Below are 19609 nucleotides of genomic sequence, written 5' to 3'. Positions count from 1 at the left end.
ATGTCTCCTTTGTTCACAGATGGTTAATGACTACCTTGTGGCATCTAAAGACATTTCAGAAGATGTGGAAACATCAGTACTTGGCATCTGCTGTAAAAAAATTAAGCATTTTTTGAAAAGGTTAGAGAATCTCATTCCTCAAATTAAGCAAAGCTAACTTGAAAGAATTTTACTTATATAGTAGCACTGTCAGACCCTCCACAGCTTACTTCTATACGGCTTAGTCCATAATTCTCTACAGTAGTGCTATATTTCTACTTCAGATATTAATGTTTCAACCTTGACTATAGTCAGTGAGAAATAGGGAACCTTGCTGGACCATGTAATTCGTTAATAGGCCAAGGCAGATAATGGAGCTAGTGAATGGCTGTGTCAGTGTGCTTCTGTAAAAGGCAAAAATAACTCTCACACTGAAAAAAACAGAAAAGAAGTGGCATGAGTTATTTTTATCAGTACAATGTCAAAATGTTTATTGAAAGTTGGTTCTCTGCCACAGTATCATTCATAAGGCTGCAATGCATATTTAGTAAAGGTCTTTAATAGCAGGGCTGCAGCCATGAATCTTTGGAATGTAATGTAGTTGGTCAAGAACTCCACAATTCCTGGAAACAAAGCTTTTGGGTGTGAAGCTATCATTAGAATTGTGTCTTTTTTTTTGCATTTTAATTTATTAATTTGTACAAGTAGCTTGCATCATTCAATATATTTGCACAAAAGACTTTTGGTGCCGCTGTCATTAATATTTATGTAAATAAAATGTTTATTTATTTTGAAATACAGTAATCCCTCGCTATATCGCGCTTCGCCTTTCGCGGCTTCACTCCATCGCGGATTTTATATGTAAGCATATTTAAATATTTATCGCAGATTTTTTGCTGGTTCGCGGATTTCTGCGGACAATGGGTCTTTTAATTTCTGGTACATGCTTCCTCAGTTGGTTTGCCCAGTTGATTTCATACAAGGGACGCTACTGGCAGATGGCTGAGAGGCTACCCAGCTTACTATTCTCTCTCTCTTGCGCTGACTTTCTCTGATCCTGACGTAGGGGGATTGAGCAGGGGGGATGTTCGCACACCTAGACGATACGGACGCTCGTCTAAAAATGCTGAAAGATTATCTTCACGTTGCTATCTTTTGTGCAGCTGCTTCCTGAAACGACATGCTGCACAGTGCTTCGCATACTTAAAAGCTCGAAGGGCACGTATTGATTTTTGATTGAAAAACAAACTCTCTCTCTCTATCTCTCTCTCTCTCTCTCTCTCTCCCTGCTCCTGACGGAGGGGGTGTGAGCTGCCGCCTTCAACAGCTTTGTGCCGCGGTGCTTCGCATACTTAAGCCAAACAGCACCATTGATTTGTTTGCTTTTCTCTATCTCACTGCTCCTGACTCGCGCACTCCTTTGAAGAGGAAGATATGTTTGAATTCTTTTAATTGTGAGACGGAACTGTCATCTCTGTCTTGTCATGGAGCACAGTTTAAACTTTTGAAAAAGAGACAAATGTTTGTTTGCAGTGTTTGAATAACGTTCCTGTCTCTCTACAACCTCCTGTGTTTCTGCGCAAATCTGTGACCCAAGCATGACAATATAAAAATAACCATATAAACATATGGTTTCTACTTCGCGGATTTCTTATTTCGCGGGTGGCTCTGGAACGCAACCCCCGCGATGGAGGAGGGATTACTGTATATGAATGGAACACTAAATAATTTAAAATATCTGAACTCACTTTTTCCATCACAGGGTCTTGCTGGTGGGATAGAGGCCTCCCAGTTTGGATTAAACACATGCAAGGAAACAACTCTGAGAATACTAGTCCTTCAAAGAACACAGCCACATGCACCCAGATTCACTGATACTAGACCAATCAACTTGACATACTGTATTTTTTTGGGATGTGGAAAAAAAACAAAGACAACCTGAAGAAAAATGCACAGGGATATAGAGATAGCACAATTATTGTACATAGACAGTAGCCTCAGGTCTCAAGAGTTGTGTGGTGATTACCTTTCACCATACCACAAAACATGAATTACATCAATCCAATTTCAGAACCAACTTAGTTAATTTTTATGGTTATGGAGAGTCTAAGCCTTTCCTTGGAGCACTGAAACTTAATTGATAATCTCCTGCCACAGAAAAATCACAACATACACTTTCTGAAAGTGTATGTTAGATGCTAATAAGGATGCTTTCATTTAGTTCATTAATCAGCACATCCAACTTGAGTAACAGTTACAGACTCTATACATCTGCACCATAATAAAGTTATCTCCTTCTTTCCATGAAGATTATAGCTAGCATGCAGAAAACCTTCTTTACTATCTGTGAGTAAGCTGTTGCTCTGCTATATGCATATGCAAATTGGAAAGTAAAAAAAAATGTGTCAATAGTGTGTCCTAGGATGGGACAATCACACCTTAGTTTCAGTCACAAAAACTGAAAATCACTTTTGAGGCATATTTTACTATTGCTGTTCTCCTCCCAGATCTTCTCAATTTCTTTGGGTATAATAGGATTTTTTTTTTTATATTCCATGTCAAGAAATTTAGTTTTTACATTTTTAGTAATGAGAATACCAAAAACAATTACAGAAGACAACATTATACCAGTTCATTATAGCATTTTAGCATAGTAAATAAAACTTGAAATGTTATTGATAGTAAAGCAGGACTCTTTTTAAATATACAATAGTTCCAACGAATTCTAAGTGAAAGTATATTGTTTTTTAAATTTAATTGTTAGAAAGTCTCTATCTTGCCAAAGCATTATATAGAACTGTAATGTAGGAGTATATTTGTGAATTCTATATACTTTATTTGTTACATAACACTGCATCCTAACAACAGCTATATCATTTACTCTTATTATTTCCATTCCAGTTTTCAAAACGAATTTAGAAATATCAGAAATGTCTTCAAGGAGGATTATTCAACTTTGAGCATGCATATGATTGCCTACATTAACAGCTTTAACGACATAAAGTAAGTTATTAAAATTTGCTAGTTATTGCTTTGATTTCATTCTGTCATTCAGGTGGTTTGGATTTCTCTTGAATAGAGATTATTTTGCCTCGAGGAAATGGGTCATCTTTTATGTTCATGAATTATTTTGTAACATTTGTTATTGGTCCTGTACTAGGAGCAGACCGTTTTTTGAGTACAATATAGCTCAATAACAATAGTCAGCAGTGTATCCAGATGTTATCTGCAATTAGATGTCTTTTACAAGGCCTGAATCTGTAAATGTCTGATATTTGGTGAAGTCACTTGGGGATAAGAATGTATGACTTTTTTTGCAAGCAGTAACATAAGCTTTGGTTTTGCTATAAAAGCTACATTTACTTTGCACGGCCAGTTTCATCTGACACAGTCCCAAATTCTCTGAATATTTCAAACAGACCAAAATTTGATCATGTTATTAAACAAAAGAATAAGATATGAAATTTTTCAGTGGATAAAAGCCTGGGGGACTCCTATGGCTACAAGTTTTCTTTGCTACCAACTTCTCCTTTTAAGCGGAACCCTACCTTAATTAAGCATGTGTAAATGTGACTGTGAAGTAGCATTTAATGATCTTTTGTACCTGTGACTGCTCTACTTATTGTTAATTGTAAGAAGAAAAGAAGAAAATGCCACAGGAAAAGTAACTTAAAAAGAAAATAAAAAAAGATGAATAACTATTTAAAACTAAGGTAAAAATGCAGATCTTTGAAAATTTCTTATAAATGTAAAATCACATGACCATGCATTCCTGAATACAGACTAACAAAAGATATAATATCATAAACAGTGACATCAACTAATATTATAAATGTCTCACTGACAGCTACAAAGCTCCACCAAAGAATCATTGGTTTAGACTAAAACTGATTTTATTTGTAGTCACATTATGAGCAAAAACAAAAATGATTAAAATCAAGCATGTTTCTACTAACATAAATACCTGTTTCAGTCAAAATCTATCCATAGTTTTAACATAATACTTTCCTTATGTTGGATTTAAAGCTTACTTAAAATAGCCAAAACAATCTTTATACAACATACTTGTAAGATGCAATTTTGCTAAGAAACAAAACAGTAATATACACATGGAAGGAAATCCTGTTGAGCAGGAGTTGACATGAATAGCTTTGTGATTACCTTGTCAAATTACCCTGTAGGAAACAAATGCAACCATCCATTTGTACTGTCTGCAATTGAAATTCCTTACATGTTGTACTTCTGTTATTGTAAATAAGGAAAGATGTTTCATTCTAAATGAAGCATACAACCAATTAACCCAAGGGACCTTAAATTACTACTAGCAGTCATCAAGGCAGCAGTAATGTTTTTTTTTTTGTGGCCATTTAGTATTAAAATGTTAATTATTGCATCATGGCAATGAATATTATTTCACAGTAATAATAATATATATTAAATATTTGAGATTTTTTTTCCAGTTTTTTCCAGTAGTGTATAGAGGAGAGTCTGTAGGAAAACAATTATACCAAATTCCTGGGTTTCATTAGTTTGGTGTGCAAGGTAACGAGACATGCAGTTTTCAGATATACACAAGTTATTATCCCTAGTGAGCCCTGGTTAAAGGGACTGTCAGTGTCATGTTATTAAAAACTTCTGTTAACAACTTGGCATGATTTAGACCTGCTCTGCCCCGTAGAAATTTTAATAACTTTTGCTCTTACCATCTGAGTGACATTGTCATCGTATATATTCCAAAGTTATACCAGGCAGTGATCAAAAATAATTCTTAAAAACAAATGAATAGTCTGGAAATTATAAAATAACAGATCGTTTAAGAGCTATCTGGCCTCCCTCACGTTAGCTTAAGTCAGTGTTTATGACTACTTCACAAGAAACAACGTGGATTATATTGGAATTAAAAAGTAGCAAGAGAGAAAACAAAAACAGCTCACAAATAAGAACACAAGTGCTTGCTTCAGGTTTGTCAGAATTCACCAGTAATCCAAAGCACATTAGTAGCTAACTGAAGTAATGTTTTGGAATCACCTAGTCAAAGCAAGGACTAAACTCCTCTGAGAGGTTGTGAGAGGACCTGAAATTAATATCTCAATTTCAAAACATGAAAGGAGGTTTGGGCCTCCATTTCCTCTTAGTACTGTAAGAAATTGAACAGTTACATATATTATCTATTTCAATTGCTACAGTACTAGGGTGTTGTACCGTGTTAGTCATTATGAATGTAGTGAAAAGTCAAGCAAAATGACACCTTTTATTGGCTAACTAAAAAGATTACAATATGCAAGCTTTCGAGGCAACTCAGGCCCCTTCCTCGAAAGCCTGCATATTGTAATCTTTTTAGTTAGCCAATAAAAGGTGTCATTTTGCTTGACTTTTCACTACAATTATTGCTACAAAAATGTACTAAAAAATAAAGCTTCAGAATTTATTTACCCTGAGTCCCTTTCATGTTTTTTGAGAAACTGTAGAAAAGACATAGCGTAACATACCAGATTTGTTTTTAATTTGTTGTCTCTTCCCCCGTTAACAAATGTAACTTTTATCAGCATAGCTGTTTCTGCTACTGACTGATGGAAACTTTGAAAATGAGCTGAACTTGGAGTTACAAAGAACAAGACTAGAAGTACCAAAGTAAATATACCTGACCTGACCTTTGCTGCTTTTGAAGGTTTTAAATCTAAAGAAGTATATAATACACTGTGTATCTGTAGTGACTATCAATAGTGTTTGCATACTCGCTCCCCCTGTTTGTTGAGGTCCTTTCGAAGATAGACAAGTTAAGATAACGGTGCAAATTGCTTATTTACAGGTATTCAGTTTGAGCAATTACATAATCCAGCCATGAAAATGTAAAGCGATCAAAATTCAGTAGAGAACTCAGCTGATGCACCATAATTTCATTCTGCTTATTTTTCCATCTGCATTCATACATTTCCATTCTTTTATTATCTGTTTTAATATTCATCTATAAACATTTCAAGACTATGAAACTGTGAACTGTATAGGAAGGCAATAAATATAAGGCACCAGCCAACCTGGATAATCCTAAAAACTGAAAGAGAAAACCAGCTTTAAGTTTCTGTGGGCTTTTTAATAGAGGACACCAGGGGGCAGTGTTGGAGTACTGTACCAACGCTAAAAACATATCTCAAAACAAATGTCAAAAAACTTTGTTCAGTGCTATGTGCATTTAAATAACATTTGGTTCTTTGCAATTCTGGTATAATTCAGGATTCAATTCACACAGCAAAATGTATACCCAGGAACCGTTTGAGCTGATCTCTTGAGCACACAAATATATTTTAAGGCAGAAAATATTTGTAAGAACAGAATTCAATAAGTTTAGCATAATAATTATTTGCTAAAAACATATTGCATGCAGTAATGAAGAAATATTGGTGGTCCTGCAGCCATATGTCTTGAGCTGCCAATACAGATAGATTGAAATGTATATTCTAGTCTGTGTTTTTATGATAATCAGACAAATATTGTATCATTATCCCTGAAAGTCAATATTGCCTTTAAGAATCTTTCTGCACACATAATACTTTATGTTTAAAGGTTACATTTTTTGACTCCAGAGATTGTCATTTAATCCTGCCATGGTGGATATATTTATTCTAGACCACTTTGTTACCACTAAATGTCAAGGCTGTGTAAGATGCAGTTCTGGCCTGTTCAAGACCTTCTCTCAGATCTTCTCTTTGAGTGCCAAAAGTATTATTCTTGGTAGAGAGTTTTTGCATGTTCAAGGTTTATTTAACATTAGAACAATCTTGGTGAGAACAGGCCATTCAGCCCAACAAAGCTTGCCAAGTTCTATCCACTTAATTCTTCTAAAATAACATTGTGTAGTTTTGAAAATCCCTAAAGTCATACTGTCTACCACACTACTTGGTAGCTTATTCCAAATGTCTATTGTTCTCTCTGTAAAGAAAACTTCCCAATGTTTATGCAAAATTTACCCTTAAAAAGTTTCCAACCGCGACCTCCATGTTCTTGATGAACTCATTTTAAAATAACAGTCTTGATCTACAGTACTAATTCCCTTTTTAATTTTAAACATTTCAATCATGTCTCCTCTTAATCTTCTTTTGCTTAAACTAAAAAGGCTTGGCTCTTTTAATCTTTCCTCAGAATTCATACCCCTGTAGCCCTAGAGTCAGCCTAGTCGCTCTTCTCTGTATTTTTTGAAGCACTGTTATGATCTTTTTGTAGCCTGGAGACTAAGACTCACCAGAGTGTTTTAAAGCTTCAGCATCACCTCCTTGGACGTGTACTCTACACATCAGGGTGCTATATAACTTAACATTTTGTTAGGCATCTCAATGGCTTCTGAACGCTGTCTGGCAGTCCACTACAACTCCTAAATCCATCTCATAAGGTGAACTTTCAATTTTCAGATCTCCCATTGTGTATTCAAACCTAACATTTTACTTCTAACATGTAATAATTTAAATGTACTTATATTTAGTTTAATCTGCCACAAATCTACCCAAGCCTGTGTGCTGTCCAAACCCCTTTGTGATGATTCCCCGGATTCGAGATTATCTGTCAATCCACCTAGCTTGGCATCATCTTCAACCTTAACCAGTTTGTTCTTTATATTCCTATCCAAATCATTTATATATATTAAAAATAGAAATGTTCCTTGCACCATAACTCTCTGCTTCCTGTGTCTGAGCCAATTTTGCATCCATCTGCAAACTCCCTAATCTCCCTCTTCTTTTAGTTTGATGCCCAACCTCTCATGTGGCACCTTAACAAATGCTTTCAGCAAGTCAAGATAAATAATATCATATGCTCCATTTTGATTAGATCCTTTTGTTGCTTCATCATAGACTATAAAACATGACCTCTGTCTTCTGAGCCCATGTTGACTATTCAGTAAAACTCCTGTTCTTGCCATGTGTTGCTCCATCTTTTCCTTAATAATTCCTTCCATTAATTTACCTGTAATGCACATTACGCTTACTGGCCGATAGTTGCTTATATCTGCCCGGTCACCATTTTTTTATAACAGGATGTTTTGTATTTTTCAGTTCTTTGGAATTTCCCAACTGTAACTTCCTAAAAATATGCATCAAGGGTTTATATATGTACTTGATAACCTCCTTAAGAATTCAAGGGTAAATATTATCTGGTCCTGGTGATTTCAGCCTATTTAATCTAAGCAGTACTTCTTCCTCTACAATTTCCAAAACTCACAGTCCCTCCTTAGTAGTCTATTTTACCACTGGGAAGTTATCTACTTCCTTACATGTGAAGACCTCAGAAAAATGCAAGTTTAGAGCATCTGCTATTTCACCGGCTACATTTTTTAATTTCCCTTTACTATTCCATATGCACTTCACCTCCTCCTTGATTGTTCTTTTACTACTAACATACTGAAAGAATCTGTTTGGGACATCTTTCTAACTTCCTTTTAGCTTCCCTGATATCATTTTTAATGATTGCCCTCATGTTCTTATATGCCCTGCTTTTCTCATTAGAGTTATTAGTCTTGTACATCTTATACTGCTGTTTTATCCTTTGCAGTTTCCTTTTCAACTATGAACCCACCATGGAGTTTTTTTTTAAATTTACTACTGTATTATATTTAAAACATTTTTAAACCCAGTCTATCCTCCTTAGACTTTTCCACATCTGCTGAAAATTTCCTCTAGCTGAATCAGTGCATGCTCCCAACCTAAAGTTAAACTTAACAGTTTTAGTTTTTGCATCTACACTCTTCCAAAACAGTGAGAACTGCATTATATTATGGTTCAATCACCTCTACACCATCAATTCTATCCTGATTATTACAAAATACTAAATCTAGACAGGCTTCACCCCGCATTGGTGCTTTAACATACTGTGTTAAAAAACAGTCACTGATTACTTCTAAAAACTCTTGATCTTGTTCTCTAATATTTGCAATTATTTGATATTTGGTTATCCCAGTTAACCTTTTTAACATTACTAAAAAGATATGCTTTGAAATTATTGTCTGCATTGAGCTGTCTGTAACACACTCCCAAAATAAGACCTCTTTCCCTAATGTGCAGTGCCACATGCCCAAACAAAGCCAAATGTCCACACTAAGATGGGGCTTATCATCCAGCGGAACAGGTCTTTGATTTAAATTCTGTTTGACATACACAGCAACCCCACCTCCTTTTCTGTTCTGTCTATCCCTCCAAAAAATATATATCCCTCAATATTATACTCATCCCCATCTTTAGTATTTGGCCAGGTTTCTGTTATTGCTATAATATCATAATTATGTTCCGCTACATACAACTCCAACTCAATTGTTTGATTTTAGATACTTCTAGCATTAAGGGAAGCTATTTTTAAATATGTTACTCGTTTTACTTTTGCATTTAAACATTGCCTTAGAATTTTCATTACTATACAATTTTTTTTTTACACTGTTTGTTCCTTCTAAACCTGGCCTTGCCTAAACTTCCTGCACCCCTCATTCCCTAGTTTAAACAATTCTTGTCTAACCTGCTCATACACCTGTCCAACTCATTTGGGGCCCCTCCAGTTTAGATGTAGCACATTGCAGTGGAAGAGGTTCTATTTGTTCTGAAAGGAGGCCCAATGCTCCTATACCATTCTCTCCTTCACCAAGATTTGAGCCATGTGTTAAGCCTTCTAATCTCCTCATTCTTATCAGGATTGAAGCGTGATACAGGCAGAACTTCAGAGAATACTACCTTGTCAGTTATTCTCCACAGCCTGCCACATAACTCTTTAGGTAAATAGATACTTTATTAATCCCAAGGGGAAATTCACTTTATATTTAGATTGTAGAACTGATAGACTACCTATATGTATGTTATTTGTTCCAACATGATCAGTGACCACTGGATCCACACCTGCTCTGGCCAAGAGCCTATCAACCCTTCTAGGGTGGTCTCCCACCTGTGCACCCGGAAGGCAACACACCATGCAAGACTCTCTGTCTCTGGACAAACCTTCACTGCAATCCTAATGATTGAGTCCCTGACTATCACTACTTCTGTATATGTGGGAACTTTTTTGAGGTAGCCCATTAGGGCTTAGCCTGCCTACAACTCCAGAATCTTCAGAGACACCGTCCAGCTCTGCAAGGACCTGAAAACTGCTTGTCATTTCCAGTTTTGGGGTTGATGCCCCCACACAGTGTGCACCCTTTATCTTGCACCTTGTTACTTTGACCCACCTATCTCTACCTGTCTGGCCTGGAATCTACTCCTGCTCCACCTTAGGGGTACACACCAACTCTGTACAGGACACCTGAACCATGTCTGCCAATTCTCTACTACAACACAGGCCAGCCAACTCCTCCTCCAGCTCAGTGGCCCTGAGTCAAGGTGCTGGATCTCCTGCAGATGAAGCCCTTATAGTAGACTTGCAATTCCAAGCTATCCTCTAAAATGTCCAACATCCAACAGGACTTGGTTTGCACTGGCCTCATTATTAAAATTTGACTTTGTAGTAATAAAACTACTTGTTTTTAAAGTTGTTTTTTTATTACTAAAATTAAATGATTTAAATTAAATGTAAAAACTAAAAAAAAATTAAGTTAAAAAAAATAGATTAAAGAAATACTAAAGTTATTTTACACTTTCTGACCCCGTAAGCTCCAGTAATATTCTCTCCCTCGACTGTCTGCTGTTTATCCTTCTATGAGGTTAACTTTACTTTTCTTTATCTGCTCTTCTAACTTTGTGATCCTCTTATTCCTAATTATAGCTGTGCACTCACACTGTTTGTACTCCTTTGTATTAATGAACTCTTATGCTTTTGCCCTCTTAACTGCTCTGCTTTCCTGACTGCTAAGAACTGTTCAATCTAGAAAAACTTGTTTACTGAATAGCCGTTGCTAGTTAACTTCTTACTGTCTTGTGTGCTCATACAGCCGCTTGTTTCTAATTGGCATCTTAATGCTAGCTGCCTGCCTATGTGTCGTGAAGCCTTTTTTAATGCTTTGAAGTTAGCCACTGCCTTTTTTCCCACTAAGGAAAATTGTTTCTGTTACTTAAAACAATTTGTCACTGCAACATTGATTATTTACTTACAAAGATGCCGGTTTCAGCTACTGCTGCTTACTACCCTGCCTCACCAATGCTAGTTTAAATACAAATAACAAGAACAAGTACAAGTAACAAGTAACTTTTCCAAATGCTGCCCCAAACACTCAGCTGCTTTTGTTGCTGTGCAAGCAAAGATAAAGCAAAAAAACCCTTCTAAAGGGAAAAATGCTTTAAAAATGACTACATGGCTCCTTAGCAGCAACCAAGACACAAACTTTTTAGGAGCAAAATGTATTTCTTTAATTAACTCTCACACCACTGAACACAAAAACTCTCAGCCACTTCTCGTTTGCAAGGATGACGTCAGTACATCTCAGTCTCCAGTGATCACCTCTCCTATTATGGAGAACTTTAGCTTCTTGTAATGCCTTGTTCCAGCATCTCATGGCAACCTTTGCTTTAGGAGCATCGAATAATCATGACCGAGATAAACCAGTGGCAAGTGAAGAGACAGACAGTAAGTCAGTGTCTAAACCATGAACTTTATTACAGGGCTTAAGCGCAGTGTGAATAAATAACTCATTTTTTAAAATCATAAATAAATTCTCCTCCTGGTCATTTCCAGGAGGGTTTTTCATGTAAAAGTCAGTTCATCTGAAAGGGTTTTTCTCTTCCTAGACAAGCGGAACCCATAACCAACTTGAATAGAGCACTGTTACATCGCATCCACCATTTGGTATGTCCATGGATAACAGGCACATACCCCAGCAACTTTTACACACTCCACCTATTGCTGCATTGCCTCCAAAGGTCATCCCCTTCCAAAAAACTACGTCCCCTACTCAGATGCATAGGATTGTGCACAAATTAGCCCCAGATAAACAGATACCTCGGCTACCATGAAGCATGCATATCACACTCCTGTGGATGGTAATACCTTGAAAGTTTCCTACAGGTTGGGTAACTGGAAGCAGTACTTTGCTTTAGTTCTCGTGCCCTTCCCATGCTGCGTTTCCTTTGTGTGATCTCTGGTTACATGGTTTGGGTTTAACACTAAGAAGATAACAGAACAGGATCTGAGGTGTCTAGGGTTTTTCATCATATTCCCTTTTTACTTTTAGCAATGATGTCCTTGGGTCCAAGAAGTGAAATAGAAACACATTGTAATTATATTTAAACATACACAAAGTTTTGAAAAGAATGTATCAATTAACCATTTGTGTTGTATGCTTTACTATTTATGGCAGAAAGACAGAAAAAACTTTATTATCTTGTGAAATATGTCCAAGTTCTATAAAGCTACCTGTAGATCTGAGGCATCAGTACATTGTTTTGTACACATAACTCAAAGCATTACCTGAATAACTAATACTTGAGCTTCAAAGAGTTTAACCCGGGTCCTCCCAGCATAGAGAAGATTTTGAGTAGTGAGAAGAGCATTATATAAATGTAAAGAGTTATTATCATTATTATTATTATTTACATTTTTCTGGGATGGGCCATTTATTTACAAGGTTTGGCATTAGGAGGAGGGATCACAGAAGTTGAGTAAAAGCTCCACAATTACCATCCTCACAGTTGGTTTGTTTTTCCATATAGGAAATTTGGCTTGCGAACAGACTTGATCAAACTTGATATAATTTGGGTTACAATTATTTAGAACAGTTCTTGTCATTGCACCATGTTCTGAAATTAGCAAATGTAGAGCTTTGTTCACGCATGAGCAAATACTCTAGGTTACTGAGAATTATACAAAGTCTTCAACTATGAATTTTCCAGGTAGAATTTCTCTGGATATTGACTCCTGACTTTTATTTATATATGCCCTTACCTGGCAAATACCTTTTAAATTCCTAGTATATCTTATGTGTGTAAAAGGCACTACTTGGGTATAATCAAGCCTAATTGGCAATCAGAAATGCAACAAATGGGACCCAGGAATGATTCAGCATCCTGATATCTTGTCAAACATGCTGGAGGCTTAAAAGAGATAAGTAGAGTCTTAACACGGCAGATAAAACGAGCAGCTATATGCCTACAGGCCTAAATAACCAGTGCTAGGTTCTTACTATACCTCTGGTGACAACTGTCTTGTTTATCTTACCCTCAAAATATTGAGTATTATGTCTCCTTACCTTTTCCAATAATGTTTTGTTTATTCTGTTTGCTTCACATGTTTGTATCAAATCCTGCCAGTTTATCATTATCAAATTTATCCTATGTTTAAGTTTAATTGGTTGCATGTATAAGATTTTCAATCATCCCCTATTAAGAGTCTAAGAAACAATGCAGACATTTCAAGACTAAACATAATAACACAAAGGATAGATTAGCATAGTACCAGTGGTAGCAGTTGTGAAGCCCGGATCTCAAATCAGTTTAAATACCTCACAACTTCCCTTGCCTTAAAGGAACTGTAGAGTTACTGTGCCATCTAGTGGCTGAGAGAACCATACTGTGTGAAAGAGTTCATTTTCATGCTTATTTTCTTTCCATCATTTTTCGTCTTTTCCATGCTTCACTCGTAATACAAATATGAGGCATAACCTATGGAACTGTAAATGTTCATAAAAAAGGGTAGGTCTACAATAAATTATTAACCTTGAAAAGTTGGATGTACAAAAAGTAATCGATTAAAGATTTCAAAATCTTAAAAGGAGATGTGGATATGAACCCCACTTCTTCCAAAATTCAGGGAAATAAAGGCCATAGACAGATTTGTATTGGTGTATTTTTTCTTTCTGTTTCTGAGATCTGCAATATGCAAAGCGTCTGCTCAGTTTGGCATGGAAATTTCCCACTGCAAAATCAGGAGAGGCAGAATTCCCAATGGCTGTGTGCCAGCCTTTTGCTTTTTAATGGCTGCTAAGAATAGACATGTAGAGACAGAGAAATGGGACTGTAGAAGTCACGTGGTTTCCAAGAAAGCTCTTTGCTTTTTTTCTCTAAGGCACATTAGTTATATGTGAGGTAATAAAATTGCCTACTTTCAAACCCAGATAATTCAATTCAGGGTTGTGGGGGACTTGAGTCCTGGACAGGACGCTAGTACAATCACAGGGTCCATTAATGCACACACCCACATTTAAAATCATACAGAATAAATTAACCTAACCTGCACATCTTTTGAGATATGAAAGGGTAACCTGAAGACCAGGAGGAAAGCACATATAGACAAAGGGGAACGTGGAAACTCCAGAAAGATAACAACCAGATTTTGAAGAGATTAATAATGAGAAATACTAATAAACATAAAAGCAGCCTTATTATTTGCTAATATGACATTTAAAAAAAAAGCCTACCTGTAATAGCTTATTGTAGCACTAGTTTAGAAAGGCGACAAAGAGAATGAGACAGAAGTTGGCATATATGCCAAATGATTGATTACTGAACAATAATTACAAATTGTTCTGTGCTAATATATAGTGTTGTAAAACAGGCTTTTAGATGCTGTCTGTGAAACTTATAATCTGCCCTTTCAGTTTGCACTCCGATATCTCTCTCTCTGGCACTTCAGCAATGACTTAACATGGTGTTGAAAATAACCGTACTTGTTAAGAAATAGTACACAGCTGGCTATTCCCAAACAAGTGACAGAGAGAACCGTAATTTGTTTAAGCCCCTCACCATTTTGTTCTTCTTAAATAAATCCCCGTGTTCAGCTTGGCTTTATTCTGATCTTTCTGTTATTTAATGGCACAAGCTCTGTCTCCTATGCAACTCTTTCTCAAATCCTTACTTACAGGGTTGAGGGTAAGAAACAGTTGGGCCTCTTGGTGGGGTTCCCACTCTTTTTTTCTGGACTTTGTAAAGCTAATTATGTCTGTTTATATAAACTTGTTTTATTTTATCTTCAAATAATATTTTGATTACAAAAAAGGACACCTGAATTCTATCCCATATCCAAACACAATTGTGCTTAACCTGGAAAATGCCCAGATTCTCATTGATCACCTCTAAATAGTATTCAGATATGCCATTTGAATCATGGAGGACATACTGTATTAATATTTTGAAAACCTGTTTCACACTTTTGGAAGTTCAACCATTTGCTTCATACCTCAGTGTCATATGGTGAAAATCAGACAATATTTACATAATACAGATATTTCTATTTATTTAAAAAGTTTACTTCAGTGATTATTCTATGATTTTTAAACTGTAAAAAAATTGTTTAACTGTTAGCCTCTATAAAATAATGCAGTTTCAGATATTAGCTTGTTATTGTACCTGCATCTGTTCTGCTGCTCTACCTCTCTGCTATGAATAATCATTCTATTGTTTCTTCCTTTTTTCTGCACTTAAAGGCAAACCACTGAACGCTACAAGGAACAATCCCTAGAAATGATTGAACAACTAAATAAAGAGCTGGAGGACATGATCACAAACTTAAAAAATATACTTCTGGACTGCTTTAAAACAGAAACCAAGGTTGATTAATTATCTAAAACAAATTGAAATTAAAATTTAAAGATAAGAAACAAAACAAACATTCATTTTTTTGTTTTTGCTTTTATAGCCATACTTTGATAGACTCATGACAGAAGGTTGGCTAACAAATAACGATTTTGAGAAGATAATTGACATTTCCGAGTGCTACACAGAACATTTCAGGAATGTTATGCCTCCTTATGCAGAGGTGAGTATTTCCTGGCTTATAGTATGCAGCATCATTTTTATCCTTTACGCAACATTTTTGCTGGGTAGCAAAGTTAGTAAGTAAATAATACCAGAACCTTTCTATCAATCAGATATTGCATATGTCAGTTGTCGTCTCTAGAGAGTGTCATTGAGCCAAACTCAATTGTTGCCCTTGAGACAAAAATAAGTGAAAGAAAAATCTATTCTCTTTCATGAGAGTTTTATTGAGTAAGAAAGTATGTATAGTATATATCAATCAGATACTGCATACATTCTACATGCTAGCATACTACTACGTTGTTTTAGTCCTGTTGAATCTTACATCATACTTCAGTGTACGTATTATTCATGTAAAGCAAACTTGTACGAGTGAATGCATTATGCATGTGTGTACACTGAAGTGTAAATCACCTCAGAAAATTAATTTGCATTAAGTCAACTTGGCTGCTGCTGGCAATGAGCACAACTCATAACATTTAGTCTGTAATGAGTAGTAATTACAATACAACAATAAATTCATGAAAAACCTATGGTTTTTCTGAAGTAACACCTCCACTATTTTAGGTCCACATCCTTTTCACTGGGTAAGTCTTCAGAATTAGCTAATGCCTCTGCAATATATGACTCTAGAAACAGCACGCTGTATGCATGCTAGGAGCTTGACTAGTGAGAAATAATTCATTTTCAACAAGAGATACCTCTTCTAAGTTCCCTTCATGAAATGTTACGATTTTCCTTCACTGTAATGAAGGAAAAGGAAATTAAATGACATTTTCAGGTTTGAGTAGGAATTTTCAGGTTTGAAGGAAATGTGAAGTAATCTGATGTGTAATAAAATTAGTACTTGATCGTGAATATTGTTCCAATATCTTACCAGTCTAATGTACAGCAGTGAGAAAGCTATTAGCATTCAGGAGATGTAAATACTGTAATCTAGTGTCTCATATCCCCTGGTTTGGTCAATAAAACCAAATCCTGTTCTGACACACATTTGGTAATGCAAGTGACATCAGGTTTTCACTCATTTTCTAGTTTTCAGATCTAGATTTCTAGATGCTTGCCATGTGTACATTAGCTATGTGGGGTGCACATTGGAAATTTTCAAAAAAAATGTGTGGACAGCTTGAATTAGTGAGTTTGTATAATGGCATTCCCCATCACGTTAAACAAAAAACAGAATAGCTTAAAGCTGAGTTGCATTAAAAAAAAGTCCTAACAGTAACAAAAGTGTGAAATATGGTTTATTTTTGCAGTGATTGATACAATCATTAATACAGAAGAGTGAGCCATTTCCAGAATTACCTAATGGGCACCTACAGTATGTCATGAGAATACTGTAACTGTGTTTCAATATTGAAGTGGTATGCTTAAAATTGCCTGCACTTCATTACTTTGCTCAGATGTTCATCTTGACATCATTTTGTCAGAGATGTGTCTAAATCTTATCTTTCCAAAATTCTTTTTTCTAAAACTGTACTGATTAATCTCTGTACTTTTTAAAAAGTTCTAATTTTGTCTTTCTATTATTGCTTCTGATGTAAGGTTTACGTTTTGATGTGTTGCATTTAAAAATCATAAAGTTGAAGTCTTTTTTTAAAAAAAAATTTCCATTTTAAGATACATGCTGATTTTTGTATGGTTTGCATAATTTTATGGTTAGCCTTACAGCTCCAGGAGACTGTAATCAAATAACAGCTTCACCACTGGAATCACATCAATAAAAAGAAATCTCTTATTCTCATAATGTTGAAGCTCAAGTAGCATCATTGGTTCAGTTGTATAACGGGAAAGGAATTAAGAGTCTTGTTAACACTTGTTAAAAATATTTCCTAAACATTATACAGTAGAAAAATCTTACTGCAGTAGTTCTATTTCAGCTATCAGAATCACTACATTACAGTCAAGACTATTACAAGTATCCAGAAGGTTGTATTTTCAAGACCAAGAATTTTATTAAAGTTTTAAATTCTTTCTTAAAGTAATGAGCTACAACTATCCAAGAATTAAATTCATCCAGGCATAAAAACATTTGTTTAATTGCATACATGTAAGAGGTTTTATATATTTGTAATTTGAGTTGTTTGGAATTGGAGGAGCTTTCCTACCGATGGCAAAAGTTTTGTGTTTAATTTTGTGCCTACTTAAAGTTTAGTGTATGCATAAGTAAACTGGTACTTATTCCCAACTATTATTTCATGTTTAGAAAAATGTCAGATAGGAAAATTAAACATAAACCTGGTGCTCTTTATTGCAAAAGATAGGGAAACTTATGATATAATAATTATATATTAATAATTACGAGGGTCAATGTTAACATTTGTCAATTTGGATGAAGATGAGCAGAAATTGACCTCAGTCTCTTCAAAATGTAAGTTGGACGGTAAGGACAATATATAAACTGAATAATAGAAGTGACCAGCCTGGAGTTTGTTTAAATGATGAAATTGTCCCAAGTACAAGAGACACTGAGTCAAGTGATAATAAGAATAACTCGGTAAATAATTATGCTGAACTAACAATAGAATTTAGTATAAAGGATCCTTCTAGCTGCCCACCAGTTATTAATATTAGTTATCAGAACTCATAATTCAGAAGGGTCCAGTAGCACCTCAAAAAATTAAATTTCTTATGATACAGTAGATGAGGATTTTATCAAAGCATGAAAATTATTTCTTTTTAAATCCAATGGTTTGCTTTGCTTTTGTTGTAAATTGTTCAGTTTAAAGCCAAACTAACAGATAATCAGAGGTTTTCAGATTACCAACATTTAGCCACTCATTTATCCTGACACAAAATGATTGTAGAACATTGACAAAGCTGTAAAAAAGTGGAATGAATTAAAATCTTTAAGCCTTAACAGTTTCTCACAGGGAAAAAACAATGGTACGTTGAAGTCAAAAATGACAATGGTGAAGATTGGTGAAAGAAAGATTGCAGTTGTATTATTTTCAGCACGTCAGTGTTTAGCTTTTAGAGGTGAAAATGATAAATTATATCAAGCAAACAATGGAAGTTTTGAAGGCCATAGAAATGTTGGCCTAGTTATCTCAGGACATGTTAATAACATTAAAAAATCTTACTATGCTAAAATTCATGTATCTCATTGCATAGGGCAAGCTTTTCAAAATAAATTATGTTTTTGCAAATTGCATAATATCAGTAATTCTCTACTGTAGATATGTAGCATTCACGTTGAACAGAAGGCATTTGTAGTATGAATTATTATAGCTGACACTTGTAAAATTGCAGTTAAAAAATTATTTCTGGAGTTTTTACCAGTTTAAGGGCTTGTTTATACTTCACGCTCAGAACGCGTATGCGCATGCTGCCACGTGTTCCCAGCGTTCATTTGACACATCCTCTGAGCAGGTCCTCAGAAATTTAAGCGACACGTGCGCGAGTTCCTGTAACAGCAAAAAGTCGGGGGGCACAAGTGTGACATCAGAGTCTGTGTTTACTATCTACATGTGACAGAAAGCTGCTTTGAGGATCCTATGGGATCGATATGTGCTCCTCAATGTTTGTTGAATGTTTCGATGTGGTGAAGCAATATGCCGACATACAAATGCATTCGTGGTGCTTTTATATTCAAGCGTTGCATATACACAATACATTTTAAAAGTCTCACGTACCATCTTTTGTGCTGTCTTTTTTTTCTGGGGCTTCCTCCTGACCTGACAGCAGTGGCAAACAGCAATAGATCACCACACAGAACACATTCCATTTATGATATTCCAACTCTCAGCACATTTAGAATTCTTAGATTTACACTTGATATTACTTTCATGATGAAATGTATTAGCATATGTATGTTACATTTTACAAATAAATCGTTAATTTCGTTTAAATAATGAATACTGTTAATAATTACACACATGGGGGTGACACAGTGGCAGAGCTGTAGCACTGCTGTCTCGCAGGGAGTCAGGTCGCTGGTATTCCCTGCCTGGAGTTTATATGTTTTCCTGCTGGGTTTCCACAGT

At 35.5% G+C, this 19609-nt stretch overlaps 1 protein-coding gene across 3 annotated transcripts in view; it reads left to right on the top strand.

Annotated features, from left to right (window-relative positions):
- LOC114666408 (exocyst complex component 3-like protein 4) overlaps positions 1 to 19609 on the top strand; it is an 85393-nt gene that overhangs the window by 38712 nt on the left and 27072 nt on the right. For all 3 annotated transcript variants that reach the window (XM_028821256.2, XM_028821257.2, XM_051919702.1), the window contains exons 7-10: positions 20 to 120; positions 2881 to 2982; positions 15293 to 15416; positions 15505 to 15624. In XM_028821256.2, the coding sequence (XP_028677089.2) occupies positions 20 to 120; positions 2881 to 2982; positions 15293 to 15416; positions 15505 to 15624 (447 nt within the window). The remainder of the gene's footprint in view (positions 1 to 19; positions 121 to 2880; positions 2983 to 15292; positions 15417 to 15504; positions 15625 to 19609) is intronic.

This window comes from Erpetoichthys calabaricus, chromosome 16, assembly GCF_900747795.2.
Source record: "Erpetoichthys calabaricus chromosome 16, fErpCal1.3, whole genome shotgun sequence".
Classification (NCBI taxonomy): Eukaryota; Metazoa; Chordata; class Cladistia; order Polypteriformes; family Polypteridae; genus Erpetoichthys; species Erpetoichthys calabaricus.
Note: the sequence above shows the minus strand (reverse complement) of the source record. Positions and strands in the feature narration are given on the sequence as shown.